The sequence below is a fragment of the Pogonomyrmex barbatus genome, unplaced genomic scaffold (genome assembly GCF_055798465.1).
Source record: "Pogonomyrmex barbatus isolate J1 unplaced genomic scaffold, ASM5579846v1 scaffold5, whole genome shotgun sequence".
Taxonomy (NCBI): domain Eukaryota; kingdom Metazoa; phylum Arthropoda; class Insecta; order Hymenoptera; family Formicidae; genus Pogonomyrmex; species Pogonomyrmex barbatus.
In genome coordinates, this window is record NW_028297149.1 from 11,107,171 (window position 1) to 11,123,595 (window position 16,425).

At 30.8% G+C, this 16,425-nt stretch overlaps 2 protein-coding genes across 3 annotated transcripts; one reads left to right on the plus strand and one right to left on the minus strand.

Annotated features, from left to right (window-relative positions):
- Positions 1-621: 621 nt before the first annotated feature.
- Positions 622-11,534, minus strand: Sirt1 (NAD-dependent protein deacetylase sirtuin-1). 2 transcript variants are annotated; one of them, XM_011645554.3, is made up of 10 exons: positions 11,254-11,534; positions 9,163-9,292; positions 8,624-8,858; positions 8,321-8,536; positions 7,966-8,173; positions 7,485-7,643; positions 6,697-6,970; positions 5,657-6,486; positions 5,370-5,565; positions 622-5,311 (listed from the first exon to the last, which is right to left on the minus strand). In XM_011645554.3, coding segments are annotated over exons 1-10 (2,397 nt in total). In that variant the 5' UTR covers positions 11,402-11,534; the 3' UTR covers positions 622-5,310. The 2 variants fall into 2 exon arrangements, with proteins under 2 accessions (XP_011643856.2, XP_011643855.2); XM_011645553.3 differs by having other exon boundaries at positions 5,389-5,565; positions 11,254-11,443.
- Positions 11,535-12,932: 1,398 nt separating this feature from the next.
- On the plus strand, positions 12,933-15,683 carry Uba3 (Ubiquitin-like activating enzyme 3). Its single transcript, XM_011645552.3, has 5 exons — positions 12,933-13,146; positions 13,220-13,488; positions 13,613-13,973; positions 14,077-14,406; positions 14,745-15,683. Exons 2-5 carry the CDS (start codon positions 13,241-13,243, stop codon positions 15,126-15,128), a joined length of 1,323 nt encoding a protein of 440 aa, XP_011643854.2. The 5' UTR covers positions 12,933-13,146; positions 13,220-13,240; the 3' UTR covers positions 15,129-15,683.
- The last annotated feature ends 742 nt before the right edge of the window (positions 15,684-16,425 follow it).

Below are 16,425 nucleotides of genomic sequence, written 5' to 3' on the forward strand. Positions count from 1 at the left end.
AATTTCAATAATTGAGAAGAGAATTACATAAGGTCGTTGTATTGGATGTACAAATTATATGTCATACAGATGTCTTATGAAGGAAATGCTATTTCCAAGCCAAGAAAATTTTATATTAATATTAATACATGCTTAATAATAATAATAAATTTTTACAAATATGTAATACCATTATATAATTTGAACTAATTTTGATAATATAATAACATTAATCAATTTTTGTGTAAATATAATTATGCGTTTAAATTCTTTTATAATTATATTAGTTGAATATAATAATTTATTTTTTTCTGTTATGTTTATAGCAAATTTTGTATTTTCTGGTGTTTCAAATCTTGGAAAATAATTTTTCTTCAATCTATTAAAATTTAATAAATTACATATTTATGCAAATGTATAGAAACAAAATAAATTTATTTTATTTAACCTGTTAGGTTTCATTATTATTCATTAAAATTTCAATTTAAAAGAATTGATATTTCAGAATTATTATCCTGTTCTCATATTCTAGGTTTTTATGGGATTTCAAAATATGTTTTTAAAACTATCCGTAATTTTTAAAAAAGGAAAAGGAGGGAACATTGAATTGAAAAATTGTGAAAAAGAAAATAAGCACAACAGTTTATCATAGAAAAATGTTTAATTTAAGAGATAAGCTTATACGTTAGTAATACCAAAAAAAGAAAACAGAAAACTTACAACGTTTTTAATAGAGAACATTTTTTCGTAACAGTCATTTTTTTTACATTAAATAACAAATTATAAAAAATTCAGGACTTCACACTATTTTATCGCATCAGTCTGGAAATTTTAAAATTATCTCAAAAACTGTTATATAATTATTATAAATTAGTTATCATTTCAAATCTTCAAGGTAATTTTTTTTATTTTGTCAGATTCGGCTAATGCGATAAAATCCGCGCAATTTATTGTACAATAAAAATAATAAATATTTACATATGACAGCATATTTATACAGAAAATCAGTACTGCGCAAAAAGTTGGTATTGATTGTCAAATCTTCATGAGTTGACAGCTTTCTTTCTGTCTACCTCTCTTTCTTTCTCTCTCTCTCTGAATCGACTACACATAATCATTACTACGGATTGTTATATATAAAAAAATATATTCGTATAAAATAAATATATAATTACATGACGATTGACATGTTTTACAATCACATAACATTAGACTATCTTTTAAGTAGCTAGGGCATAAGTAAAATAAGTAAGTAGAAACGTGAAAAAAGAAAATCGAAAAACTAATTTGCGTTGTAAATGGCTGACAATTGTAACATTATACAATTTCAGAAATTAATTTACCCAATGGACAATCTTACGTATGGTGTACTTAGTCGATCACAGAGAGTCCAAGTTCCCAAGAATTTATGGAATTACGCGCAAGTGGGGAAACCAAAAGTTTACTTATTTACGATTGTGTGGCGTATGCATATGTATATACACTCGCAAATACATGTATATGAAATAAATAAAAAAACGAAAAGATCCACGAAATAATATCTAATATCTGCTTCCTATTTTTCAGCAAAACAGTGATAAATAAAGCTATTTGTACAAAGCGCACGATATAATCTTTTCATAATCTAATCTTATAAAACTGTTTCTTACTGTAAGGAATAAAACTATTTCGGGATGACAGCCAAGTCCTTTACGAATCCTTCTTCCACAAAATTGTCTCTCTTATATAGCGGAATAATGAAAAATAAAATCTCTTACGTCGCGTGATTAGAAGTATATTATATTTAAGTTTACTTATTCTGCAATTTATCAATCAATCAATCAATCAGTCAATCAATCACTTCCTACACATACACACACACACACACACACACACACGCGCGCGCGCGCGAGCGTTTTTATATATTTCACATTTGCAATTGTTTCAAACATTACTTACACAATGCGGCTGCATTGAATTAAAATAAGTTTACGTCCATTATAATTAATATAAGAAATTTGCACACACAACCGTTTTTCATTTCTTATAGAATATAGATATATGCTGCAATAATAACTTTGACAAAATTGTTCGTCCTTTATATGTGCGAGCACCCAACATGCATGGTATGCATACGCAATGTTTTAACAAACTCTCGTGTTTTTCTTTGTTCCATCATGTTGCATAGTTCTTTCGTACAATTCAAGTAGACTGTCAACATGGTTGACAACATGATAGCAACATTATCGAGGACAATTTGTCAAAGATTATTGCGTCATTTTCTTTTAATCTTGTAAATTCGCTATTCTATCTTTTCTCTGGCTCATATAAAAATAACACGCAATGCGAAGCTATCCAACATTGCTTTGTACATTCGCCCGTGCTCCAATAAAACAAAGTTGAACTTAACAAATCTAAGGAGAGTGTTCTCATTGTCAAACTATGACGATTATCTGTGTCTATTGTGAAAAGTAACTTAACGTAGAATACGAATGCGATTATCGACACGAGTCGACAGAGGATTTCACAAGACAAACGACAAATTTCTTAATTATCCAAAACTTGATCTAATTGTACTCATATGATAATCCTTGTTAAAACTTATTATAAAAAGAAAAATCGCGCGTTTGAAAAAAAGAGAATAATCCTATTTCACTCCAAGTATACGAAAGTGTAAAAAAATTAATCCTTTTTTCGTCAAGTCTGTAACGAAAGAACACTAGCGAGTCTATTCGTAACGACAGAAATAGCGATGCGAGTAATAATAAAACTTATAACATTAGTGTTCAATTTATAATTAGCATTAGTTTATAATTAGCAGTACCAACGTACGATTTATCCGGATGCTATTTATCATCGGACAAAGTGTCATTTCTAACGTTGTCAATCAGTGTTAAAGTTTGCAAAAGAACTATTCAGCATCTAAGCTCTACTCTAAATTAACACTTCGACATCGGCCATATTACGAGACCTCACTCACGTACCTTAAAGTGCGATTACATTAATTTTGATAATAAAATAATAGCATAGATAATTTTCATATAATGCATCAATAAATCCATTAATTTTAGCTGCATTTTACAACACTTAGCGTTCTGTTTGCTTCATCCAAGCGTGCACGTATCTGATGTTTTTGGTTTAAATGCAGAGAGTGTAAGATCACACAGCTGAAGACAGTAGATACACTGTACTATTGTTTGAAACATTATTTCACTTTACATCAGACATAACAATTTTCTAGTTTTATCATCCTGTGCTCATTAATTAATCTCGTATTTACACATTACGTTTAATTAGAAATGTAATATAATTTCTTCTAATGTCAGTTTGCTCTCATCTCATTCACAACAAGAAGAGATGTGCTCTAATATGTACATTTTACACGTACGAAGATTAAATATATTGCGATAGAGAAGAAATAATTATGAGTAGCGTGTTAAGCTAAAAACAATCTCGACCATTTCTATGTAATCTTCATGTAGATCGTAAGGATCGTAGACAATTATCAATCGTGCTATTAAAACGCGAATATAAGAGAGTGATACATTTCGTATATAATACTAACAATGCCTTATGTACATAATCGTGAGCATTGCAAGTTGTATTCAGTTACAAAAAAAAAAAAAAGAAAAAAAAAAGAAAAAAAAAGAAAAAAAACAAAAAAAAAGAAAAAAAGGAAAAAAAGAAAAAAAAGAGGAATTTTGTGTAAGTAGATCCCTCAATTCGTATAATTTAAAAATGAAATATTAAAAAAAAATCTCGACTCTGAATTATATATGTAGTCGCGCACATATTTTGTATATGCTCGTTGCCACATTTCTGCAAACTAAATCTTTGCAGGAACTGTAAAGATTTCTTACTCGTGATTATTGAAATGATTGATGTCTTGGAAAAACTGAGAAATATAAATCTATAAAAATGCATTAATCATTGTATTCAAAGCAAAGATTATCTTTGATAACTTGCATCGAATTTTGCATTGAATCCCTCAGATCTGTGGTCAATGATTCTCGACCATATTTACGTAAACATGAATTTAAATATATCATTCACACTAGTTGTTAATTTAAACTTATGGTTCTATTTCTGATAGTTACGAAACAAAAAAATCACTTAACTTTAGTCAATAGCAGTGCAATTTAATAATGCTTAAAAATATCACATTGATTCTTATATAACATGCAAATTAATTTCTTACAAATTTTATTCACATTATATGTTATAATAATTCTATTATTTTAAAATGTTACTTTTCTCAAGATTTTAATTATTTAGATATGTATATCAAATAACATATTTATCCAAATAACATGTTTATAATATATTTTATAATCTTTTTAAATAATCATTATTAATCTTTCCCTTTAGTTACAAATTTATTAGCATATTTTTTCATAATTTCTACTTGGAAAATGTGCCGTTCAAATATTGAGAAATATATCATTGATAAAGAATATGTAATTAAAATAGATATTCTTGAAATATAAATCATTTGTTTAAATATATTAGTGAAAGAGTCATAGAACTTTCATATTATGAGTAAAATAAGAAAATGACAATGATTGAACTGTATTAAAATATCTTCTTTTCAAGAATCATTATTGGAATAAATTTATATCTGAATAAATAACGAAACTAAAGCGCAGCTAGATCATTATAATGTGAATAAGGTCTTTTCTTATAGTTTTTGTGATAGCTTCTTAGTATAAAATTGAGAAATAATTCGTAACTATTTTAATCTACTTTATACAAAATTCACGCCAAAATTACATAATGTTGTTCTTGAATGAAAACAAATCAAATTATTTTTTCTTTGATATTTAATAAAGAAATTTATTAGGTTTATTAGGTTTACTCAATCAGCAGCATTCTTTGCGGATCTGCATACGTCTGCGTATTTCATAAAATTCTCATGAATAATAATGCTCCATTGCACTGCAGCATCTTGGATATATAACGACTGGCTGAATAAACTTTATTTAATAATTTCTTTATTAAATATCGGAAAAAAGTAATTTAAAGGATTTTTCGAGATATTCTGCAATCAGGAATAACGTTAAGTAATTTATCATAAACTCTGAGACAGCTTGTATTAGACAACGTTTAGTGAATTATTTTGCTTCGTAACTAAACCGGAAAAATTGCACTATTTGCTTATTACTTATATGCATGATCGCAATCAATCCTGATAAAGATGGATAGAATTACATCAAAGCTAATCCACTATATCCGAACATAATTCCAATTCAACGTTGTGTAGCATAAGAGTTAAGAATCGTCCATTTTGAGTCATTATTTTGACCATCAGTGTCAGCGTCAGCATCTGCACTTTCCGATAGATCATCGTCTGCACCTAAATAAATATAAAAAAGTAATATTTCAAATAAAATACAATATGAAATGCGACTTACTATAATACTTGAAATTTACAGATTTCGATTTCTTCCTCTTCATCTTCTTCTTCTTCTCCTGAAGAAGAGTCACTGTCACTATCTGTGCTCTCGGAATTTACCGAAAAGGAGCATTGATCGTATTTCTCAGGTTCGGCATAAATCTCTGCGCCAGGAAAAATGTACCTGCCCGGCGCCAATTGGTAATATGAATTTTCTATAAAAGATTGTAACCATGTTAATATGTTATATATTTATAAAAATGTCAAAATATTTATGATATGCAAAAGTGTACAATAAATTTATACCTGGTAGTCGAGTAGCAAGACTTTCTCGAATCTTTGGTTGCCAGCAATGTCTCTCTGGTCTTCTATTTTTCAATTCGGCGATATCAAACTTTTCTTCTGTGCTGTCAATGCTGTTACAACTATCGCCTATGCCGGAATCTAATACAGAGTCTACCGATGCTTGTCTCGGTTTCGCTATCATTTTGTCCGACTCGACGGTATTTACCATTGCGTTGTTATATTTGTTTGATTTTCTATATTTGTTCAGCGATTTGTGCGACTCCAGAGTATTTTCGCTTATTACAGCTTCCGAGGAAAGGGATAATATTGTCGGCACTACCTGACATTCTTCTGAATTATTTTCAAACACAGATTTTGAAGACATAACATGAAGTTCACTCTTTGATGATATTGTGCACTCGACATTCATTTTCGTTGATGTTGAACTTGTGCCTCTCGTCTCGTGTGTGTTGCCAAAGTTCATTCTTTTCGGGCTATTCTCTATACTAATGTCACCCGATCGTCTTTTCGGACTTTCTCCTAGAAGATTCAAGCTCTCCTCTGAATTTTCCACGTAATCATCATGTAAAGATGATACGCAGACATTGATATCTTCTGTGTGTTGTGGTATGGCATTTGTAGAAATCGAAGTACTATCCTGACTTTCAGTTGAAGATACATTGTGAGGTTTTAAATGGACTTCTACACTATCGCGTGATGCTTCAGTATTACTTGTCGTATCTTGACTCTGTTCCCATGTGTCATCAGATAGACATCGTCGTGGTAAGAGTTGCGAGGTTTCTTTTAGGATTTTATCATACCAACAGACTTCTTTATAAGTATCGCCCATTCTGCAGAATGCCGATAAACAAATAAATAAATAAAATTATAAATATCATAATTGAAATAATCGTTATGTTAATTTTATACACTGATGTAATAAAGATTTATTATATTCTCGTATTATATTTAGAATTATTTCAATATAAAGAAAAAATTAAAAACAGTTCTAAAATACATTTTGCATAAAGTTTCTATAAAAAATTGAATTTCCTACTTACAAATGGCAGATTTGATTTATAATAATATCACCGTCTCCCAATAATTCCACATCGAATTTGAGTAGCAATGACTCTCGATTAATAAGAATCTGCGGCACATGCGACGGAATGGATGAAGGAATTAGAGCTACCGGCCGAACCTTCAAGGACGATCCGATAACGATTAGAAGATCGCAATCATCTTTGTCTTTGGCCATCGCATCGTGAAAAGCATCTGGGAGCCCTTCACCGAAGAAGACGATATCTGGTTTCATTATACCTTGCTTCACCAAATCTGAGAATTAGAAAAAGAAAATGTTTAATTTATTTTCATTATCAATGTAAATGAATCTTGGACTAAACAGTTATCTAGAATGGCATTTTACGTTCCGCTCAATCGTAACATGATATTGTCAAATTGAGGAAACGACAAACGGTCTAGGACGATAAACGACAAAATTGTTGCTCGAAATAGCCGCGGAACACAGCACTCACACAAGTAAGTGCAATCTTGTTTACCTTTATGCGCTTATTAACAAGCGAAGTTTTATTCGCAGTTACGATTGATGTATCAACTTATGTTGGATCAGTAACTTCATTTAGTTTGAGACACATTCCGAGAAGAACAGTAGATAACATTTTCTCATTAGCCATCGACTCGCGACATTATAGCAAAGGCTAATAATGGTAAACTATCGTTAATGACAGTTAACCTTCCGTATCATACCGAAATTGTTAAGCCATTATGAAAGACTGCAAATAAATACACTATCAGAAAGGATTATGTAAAAACAAATTGTTCTATTTACCTCTGTAGTTCTCGCTACAATTCACTTCGGACAAAGAAGGCAATGCGTTGACACGGCATTTCGGACATGTGGGTATTCTCTGTGCGAAGATATCTTCCCTGATGTCGTTCGCTTTGACTCGATATTTACATCTTGTACATGAAGCAGTGGCAAAAGAGCCTGTAACAGAAAACAACCAAGAATTGTAAAACGATACAAAACAATTTATTAAATTTATATAAAAATTAGGATCTCTCGGAAGGAGAGAAAGAGAGAAAAAAACTTTTTCGAATTTGATGAAAATTTTATCTATTTTTCTATCATTGTATGTGTTCTGCAATTTTCCAATTGTCAAAACATCAAAAATTATAATCAATTAATATTAATCAATTAATGATATATTTATTACAAGATATACATATTTACAACAAAATATGAGTATCAAATTTTATGTGAAAATTAATGTATTTAAAGATCTACATAAAATAAATATTATATTTACCATGACATTCAATCACATTTTTTATACCGGCGACCTGTTCCAAAGTATCAATATTTTGCGTGTAATTTCTCAAAAGCTTCTTTTGCTTATCTAACATTTTAATGAACCTATGACAAGGACTGGGTTTAAATTGTCCTGGGTATATTTCGCGTGCAAATTTGTAGAACGGCCTCGGATCTCGGCTAAAATAATTAATATCGAACATAGCCTAGAAATAAATTAAAAAGTATGTTAGAAATTCTTTAATTATAAAATTTTGTCAAGATATTAAGAGAGTTAAAATACTAAGCTGCTAAAAATACTAAAAATTGCTTATAATTTAAACATTTATGAATACTGGATAATTTTAAAGTACCTGTGGATCTGGTAAGTCTGGAAAATCTTGTGCTAGTCGTGAATAAATACCGTCTCTACTTCTAAAATCAGGAATACCACAGCTGACACTAACACCTGCGCCAGTCAATACTATAATTTTCTTGCTATCGCGAATTAATCGCACTACATCTGATAAGGTATTTATGTGTTTGAGTTTCTGCCGTTTTGGAGGTTCAGACATCATATTGATTATAATCTAAAATTACCACGTTCAATTGTTATATTTATGTAGAAAATTTTTTCTAGCAAATCTTATCATAAATCCAAAAAAATATTTTTGTACCTTCCATAATGTGATGTCATCAACCTGTTCAGGAATCTGTGTGGAATCCATGAAAAGATGATGTAGTAGAGCCCTAGGGTCGACACCCGTTAACATCTGTCTTTGAATCCATGAAGTAGTATCATTTCTCCATTGATGATTGACTGCTTCTCCAGAAAGATCAGACAAACCTGACAAATCTGACAAATTTGATACAGTGGAGGATATTTCATCTTTCTCATCTGCAGTATCAATTCTGAAATAAAATTAAACCATAAGAAATTTTAAAACAATCAAATGTAAAATACAAGACATAAAATTATAAATATTATATCATAAATATTATATAAGTTACAGACTATCTTCATATGATAATCATTAGAAATATTGAATTTAATCTTTAATTTCTTTAGAGTTCATTGGGATTTTACATAATTAAAAATGTAAAATTTTATTATAAAATTTATTTTATTATAAAATTTAATTTATTTTAGAATTTATTAAGATATGATTATCTCACATGCACTTTAAATATAAAAATTGTTTGTATTGAAACTTACGGGCAACCAGTATCATTACTGGAATCAATTTTTGATGACGGTGATATTAAATTTGTAGTTGTGGGAGATATAGAAGCTGATTTCGATTCATCACTCATTTCGTTGAATCCACTATCTGTGCCAAGTGCTTCTGTATAAATAATAATAATAATTTATTTAGTACAATTTATATCATTTTCTAATTTATATCCGCGCTTTTCTAATTTATATCCTTGGATTATAATAAAATTTTTAGACAATTAGTATTTATTTATGCATTAGGTAGATATTTTTTGTGTTATTATTTTATTTTACTACATTTTTTATATATAATTTGTATATATTTAATATGATCAAAGAAAAAAATTTATCTTAACATTATTAAAACAATATTGCTGTATTGATACTATATACATTATTTGTAGCCATTTATTAATAAACCAATTTCTGAGATGTTTTACTCACTACGCTCTCTATATATATATATATATATATATATATATATATATATAACATGTACACAAGATATTTATACCATAAAATCGTGTATTGTATATAAATCATATATTGGTACATAAATTATATACCAATAAAAAGAATGCAATCCAAAAGTTAATTGGATATCCCGCCTAAAGTTTCAACACGATAAAATGGCAGAAGCATAGCGCGCGATATGTAAAGTCTGTTCTTTATTGAACACACATTCATTGTAATTAAAATAATAGATAATAAGTTTGTTCTTTTTAGCTTGCACCATTCATTTTTCTCTTTTTTTTCCGACATGGAGAAAGAATAGACTTAAAGTTCAGTTGTCGCTCTGCCATATTGAATTATGACGTCAGAAGCGAGAAATGACATGTAAAAAATTTCTTGCGTCGTACAGCTTTATCTTGTACTTTTCCCTTAAAAACATATTTTCTTAAAACTTGTAAAAAATATCAGAAAGATATCTGTCCAATAAATCACATAAAGATGTAAAATAATTCTTGAAATAATGGTACACTGCTTAGCTACCAGAAATTACCAGATCACTATCTGACTTAGCTATCAGAAATTACCAGATCTAGTTGTTTCTGATAGCTGAGCAGTGACCATTATTCCAAGAATTATTTTATACTTTTACGTAATTTATTGGACAGATCTTATGTTCTGATATTTTTTACAAGTTTTAAGAATATGAGCTAAATCTATATGCAAAAAACTTTTTACATATCATTTCTCGTCTCTGATGTCACATAACCAATGTCGCGCCGCGAAAGAACCGAGCCCTAATACATTGGAGATTGAGTAAGTCAGATAAAAAAAAAATTTTGTCCAATCCAGTGCAGTGATAAAAAAAACTCATTTTTTTAATGTGAAAATAGATCGCATGATCAGAGTTGACGCAAAATAATTACTTTTGATCATGTAACTTATTTTGCGCTTAAAAATTAATGATAAGTGATGAATGAAAAGATTCTTTAATTTTAATCTCAGTTCCATTTTTGCCCTTTATTCTCTTCTAATTCATAGAATTATATAATATAAAAAGTGAATTTAACCGAAACCAAAATTATTTTACATTAGTGAAAATAGGAGTCTGTTTTCGAACCCACCCAAGAACTTCAATCGGAACGTACAGTTAATCGCTACTAAAACGAACAGACCAGAGACGCGCATTGATGAAGAGGAGCACAGAAATCGAATATAGAAAGAGCAACTAAAAACGAACCTACCCAATGCGAATGCCATCTGTGAACACTAACGAGAGCGCGCACACCAGCTATCTTCCAATACGATCGATCGATCAACGCCCCGAATCTCAAACGAATCAAGAAATCATGCGGCGAAAATTAAAGAATGAGAAAATAATAAAAATCCATCTCGCGAAATCGGTTGGCGTAAGACATCCCTATTCGCGATCGATCGTAAACGCGAAACGTGGCTAAAACGAAATTACGACGCAATTCGTGGAGACTGTCATGGCGGCCGTGAGCTCGTCGGATGACGAACGAGAGACGCGGAAGACGTTGGGCGAAAAGGCGCTCGATGGCCGCCATCTTGCGCGCGAGGCACCCGCGAATTTCGTGGTATTTCGCGCGATCGCGCGTTTATTTAGGAGATTATCGATACCTTCGAGGTCGCCGTGCGGGCTATCGCGCGGTGTCGTGCCGGGCTGCGGATCCACCAGTGCCGCGCTGATGCTCCCGTGACCGTCGCCCTCGACCTTACGGCGCTTCACCGGGGACGAATATTCCAGCAGCTCTGAGCTCGACGCCATTTTCGACAGCAATGCAACGCATAGTGCGATGCACTCTGGCCCTCGCTCGCCGCGCTCCAGAGGTCGCTCCGGCCGTCCTGTCCTTCCCCTCCCCGTCGCCTCGTCCCACCGTTCGGTTGTCTCCGCCCTTTCCGCCACTTCGTGTCACTTGGCACGTCCCTTCGCGTGTCACTTCGCATCACTTCGCGTCGATGACATATCTTTAGATGTATGAAGCGATGAACTTTATTCTAACTTAGGATGAGCCTTATCTCTATGCTATTCTGTAGAAATTGCGATCCCAATTTTAATTGTGAAAATGGACAGATATAGGCTCCTATTTTTTTTAATGCCATGGTATGCGTGATTGGTATGCTGATGTGTATGGTGTGTAACAGCGCCAACCAATCAGTGAATCTGACGAAGTAGCGAACTCACTGTGCATTATACATATATGTGTGTGATGGCGGAGATACCCCCACTTCTTTCCAGTGAAAGATCTTTCCAGTGAAGTATAGAGCTCAAAACGATGATGATAAATAAACGGACAACTTTTCCTTCGTATTCGCCTCTGCACAATTGCAAAATGTCATTGTCTTTTTGATGGGAATTTTTATTATTGATACGTATTACAAATATACAGAAATTTATATATGGAAATTTGTTACGGAAATTTACATAAATGAAAAAAATAAAAGAAAAAGAAAATGTCTACCGATCTCATACACAGCTTGTTTAATAAAGAAAAAGATTTATAGGGAGATTTTTACAGTTTTCTTTTTTTTCTTTTTAAAGTAGATTATTTTCCACATATTTCGAATTATATAAAATATTTTTGAACATGTTCAAAGAAAGAAATGGAATATATGGCTTTCTCACGTTGGAATGGTTAGAAGCGGATAAACTTTCGATTAATAGATATTCAAGAAATAATTAAATTTTTAAAATATTTCCTTACATCGCATTTTCTGTAGTCTTGATTTAAAATAGATAAAAAAATGTGATAAATTATTATAAACACATTTATCATACATCATAATGTATGTATGTAGCCATACTGACACCAAAAGCTGAAAATAGCATTGAAATCTTTGAAGTGCTGTCTTGTGTAAGAAAAATATTTTTTTACATTAATTTTATCTTTCTTCTTGAGAAACAATTACAAATTAAATAATTTTCTTGGAAAATAAATAATTTAAAATAATTTACTAATTTTTACAAGTTTCTTAATCTATTCAGAAAAAGAGATTAAAATTATTTTTTTAAATTGTCAAATAGAATTATAAAGAATTTTATATATATATTACATTAAATGATATTGTAATAGATATAATTGCAGTATTTATTTCTTTCATTGTTTTAAAATAATTTATTTAAAGTAATTTATTTTTAATAGTGAAGGAAGAATCGCACGATAGTAGAGGTTACCAAAAGAGCCATACATTTTTATCGACCATTAAATCTGCCGTATTATTTACCATACTATTTACTTCTTTTCCCTAGTTATCACTAGATGACGCTAACGTAGAAGTTTGACAGCTACATGAAGATTATTTCCATGAAGATTACATTTCCATGTAAACTCTATTACATTTCTTATGATAACATTGTCAATAAAGTGTCAATAGAGAAAGAAAGTATTCAATATATAGTTGCTATAAAAAAATTTGAAAGCAATATTATTGAAGGAGAAACTTTGAAGGAGAAACAAGAAGAGATCTGTATTCACAAGAAGAGAAAGAGATATCGGGAGAGAAAAAGAAGAGGTAGAAGATTGGAGTTTTTGATTTGCGTCACATTTAAGTGAAACTTTCAAAATTTAATTTTATCTTGATTCAGAGTTTATGCCAATCTGCAGTAATGAGCTCTGATCCTACGCACAGACGATGGAGCAATTTGCGAAAAGTGCTGGAGAGATCGGGCCCATTCTGCCGGCCGGATTTCGAGCCATCCTCCGAAAATCTGCAGATGCTCCTGGAACATTGCAAAGTGCTCGTTGTCGGCGCCGGTGGTTTGGGATGTGAGTTACTCAAGAATCTGGCACTGATGGGTTTCAGACATCTCCATGTAATCGACATGGACACGATTGAATTGTCTAACCTCAACCGGTAAGTGAGGTTAAATGCCCGCGAAATATCTATAATATTTGTTTTATGTATGTAAAAGATTGTTTGTGCGAATATTTTTTCAAAATATAGAAAATATTTTTTTTATATTTTTTAAATATTACAGGCAATTCCTATTTCGTCATAAAGATATAGGATCTTACAAGGCTGAGGTAGCTGCAAAGTTTATCAACGCTAGAGTTCCCGGTTGCAATGTGATTGCACACAATTGTGAGATACAAGCCAAAAGTGAGTCATTCTACCAAGAGTTCCACATGATTATCTGTGGATTGGACTCAATCGTCGCGAGAAGATGGCTCAATGGTATGCTACTGTCCTTACTTGTTTATGAAAATGGCGAATTAGATCAGGCCAGCATTATACCTTTGATCGATGGTGGAACTGAAGGTTTCAAAGGAAACGCTAGAGTTATATTACCTGGTTTGAGTCCTTGCATCGAATGTACTTTGGATCTTTATCCTCCACAAGTAAGCATATACAATCTCTTTTCTTCGTTTAAAAACTTGATATCGACAGGCTAATTTGTATCATTTATATCATCTGTTAGAAACTTGTTTGTGCCTCACATAGGTCACATATCCTTTATGTACGATAGCCAATACTCCACGTTTGCCTGAGCATTGTATAGAATACGTGAAGGTGATTCAATGGCCAAAGGAAAATCCATTTGATTGTGCCATCGATGGGGATGACCCCCATCATATAAATTGGATTTACGAGAAGTCAAATGAGAGAGCGGTACAATTCGGCATTCAAGGTTTGACATACCGTCTTGTACAGGGTGTTGTTAAAAACATAATACCAGCAGTAGCATCAACAAATGCTGTTATCGCTGCTGTCTGTGCGACGGAAGCATTCAAACTCGCAACCAGCTGTAGTGCGTCTTTAAATAATTACATGGTAAGTACATGCGATAAATCAGTAATGTTATTTGTTGTAAACAGAAACATAAAATACATATATGAGTTCTCACATTAAATACAAAAGATTACAAATTATATTATTGGAAGTAAATTAACCATATTTTAATATAGGTTTGTTTCGATTTCGAAATTTTAATTTTCAATTTACATTCTTCAGCTTTCATGAGCTGATAAAATTAGGATATTTATACATATTTCGATCGTAACATAAAAATAAATTGTATTTATGTCGATAGTGATTTCAGTAGACTAACTATGTAAATATATAAATATGTAAATATGTAAATAAAAAAAAAATTGTAATTTATTTTTAAGGTGCTCAACAATGTGGACGGAGTGTATACATACACTTACGAGGCAGAAAGAAAGGATGATTGTTTAGCATGTAGTCAAGTACCGCGAGAGATCGAAATCAAAGATTCAAAATGCAAGTTGCAGAATTTGATAGATCTTCTTTGCGAACGGCCAGATCTGCAAATGAAAAGTCCTGCCCTTACGGCTATTGTGGACGGTAAATATAAGACTCTGTACATGCAAATAGTACCGAGTATTGAAGAGAAAACTCGCGAGAATTTGTCCAAGACTTTGATCGAATTAGGTTTAAAAGATGGCATCGAAGTAAATGTTGCCGATGTTACGACTCCAAATACTATTACTTTGAAATTGAGATTTTCACAGGATGATAGTGTGAGTCAGTAATTGTTTCGAGAATTAACTTCTGAAACATCCCTACTTCCAATGTTTCATGTTGTTAAAATTCAATTGTGAAACAAATTGAAACATAAAGTAAATTAAGAATTGCGGGATCGAAATTGATAAATTATCATTGTACGTAATATTATCAGAATTCGTTAATTAATACATATAACATATGTGACATTTTAACGGTTCAATATTAACCGTACAAATATTAACAAGGACATCTTCTTACTACTAAATACTTTACCTAATCTAGAATCGATTTTTTAAATGAAAATATTGAAGCACTAATAATTTTTTAATTAACGATTATGAGATTTTTGTAAATTAAACGAGGGAAAATATTGAGACATAATGTAAAAAATTAGAAAGTTAATAAATGATGACCTTGCTTAATATATTTAAAAAGCAATACTGAGTTACTGAAAAATTTGACATTATAAGAACATCTGATGATTGTGTTCATAGCTTCGAGATATACTATAAAAAGAAGATCCATCTGTAAGTCAATGAAGAAATACATTTAGTATTTAAACAATAAAGATACTACTTAAATACTGTTTTATATTTCTGTACTTACATCCTCTCTCATTCTGATCAGAAATCATATGTCATAATAAAGTTTATCTCAACAAGAGATAATCTATAAAATCTCATTTGTATAATTATAAGTACAAATTGATGTTTGTTTTTCTACAAAAATGTTTTGTAAATTATACATATTTAGCTGTATTGAGAGAGAAATGGAGTCTAATATAATAATATATGCATGTGTCAAAATTTATACTTGTCAACTTATCGTCAAGCATTTTTATAACAATTTTTTTTCTTTTCATATCACTGAGTTCAATTTTATATTGCATGAATTTTGTGCACAGCCCTCGTTTGCAAAAAATTTCATATATTTATTTCGTTACACTATATGTGTATATATATATATATATATATATATATATATATATATATATATATATATGTATGTATGTATGTATGTATATATAATGTGTGAACATTTGTACAGAAATTTATATATATGAATGAAAGATTATTTATTTTATTTATTTCACTAAGATCTCATCTAATTTGAAAATCTTAGAAGAAAATATTATAAAGTTCCTATAAATATTGCCAATAATTTTCAAACATGATTGCAATTAAACATATAGGCAAATGATGGACAGTGCACAATGATCTTTTGTTATACAAGCACACTTTGTAACATTCAACGTATGCACAACTCGAGTAGAAAAAATATCTATAACAGATACATTTTATCTATCTGTCTTATATAAAACTA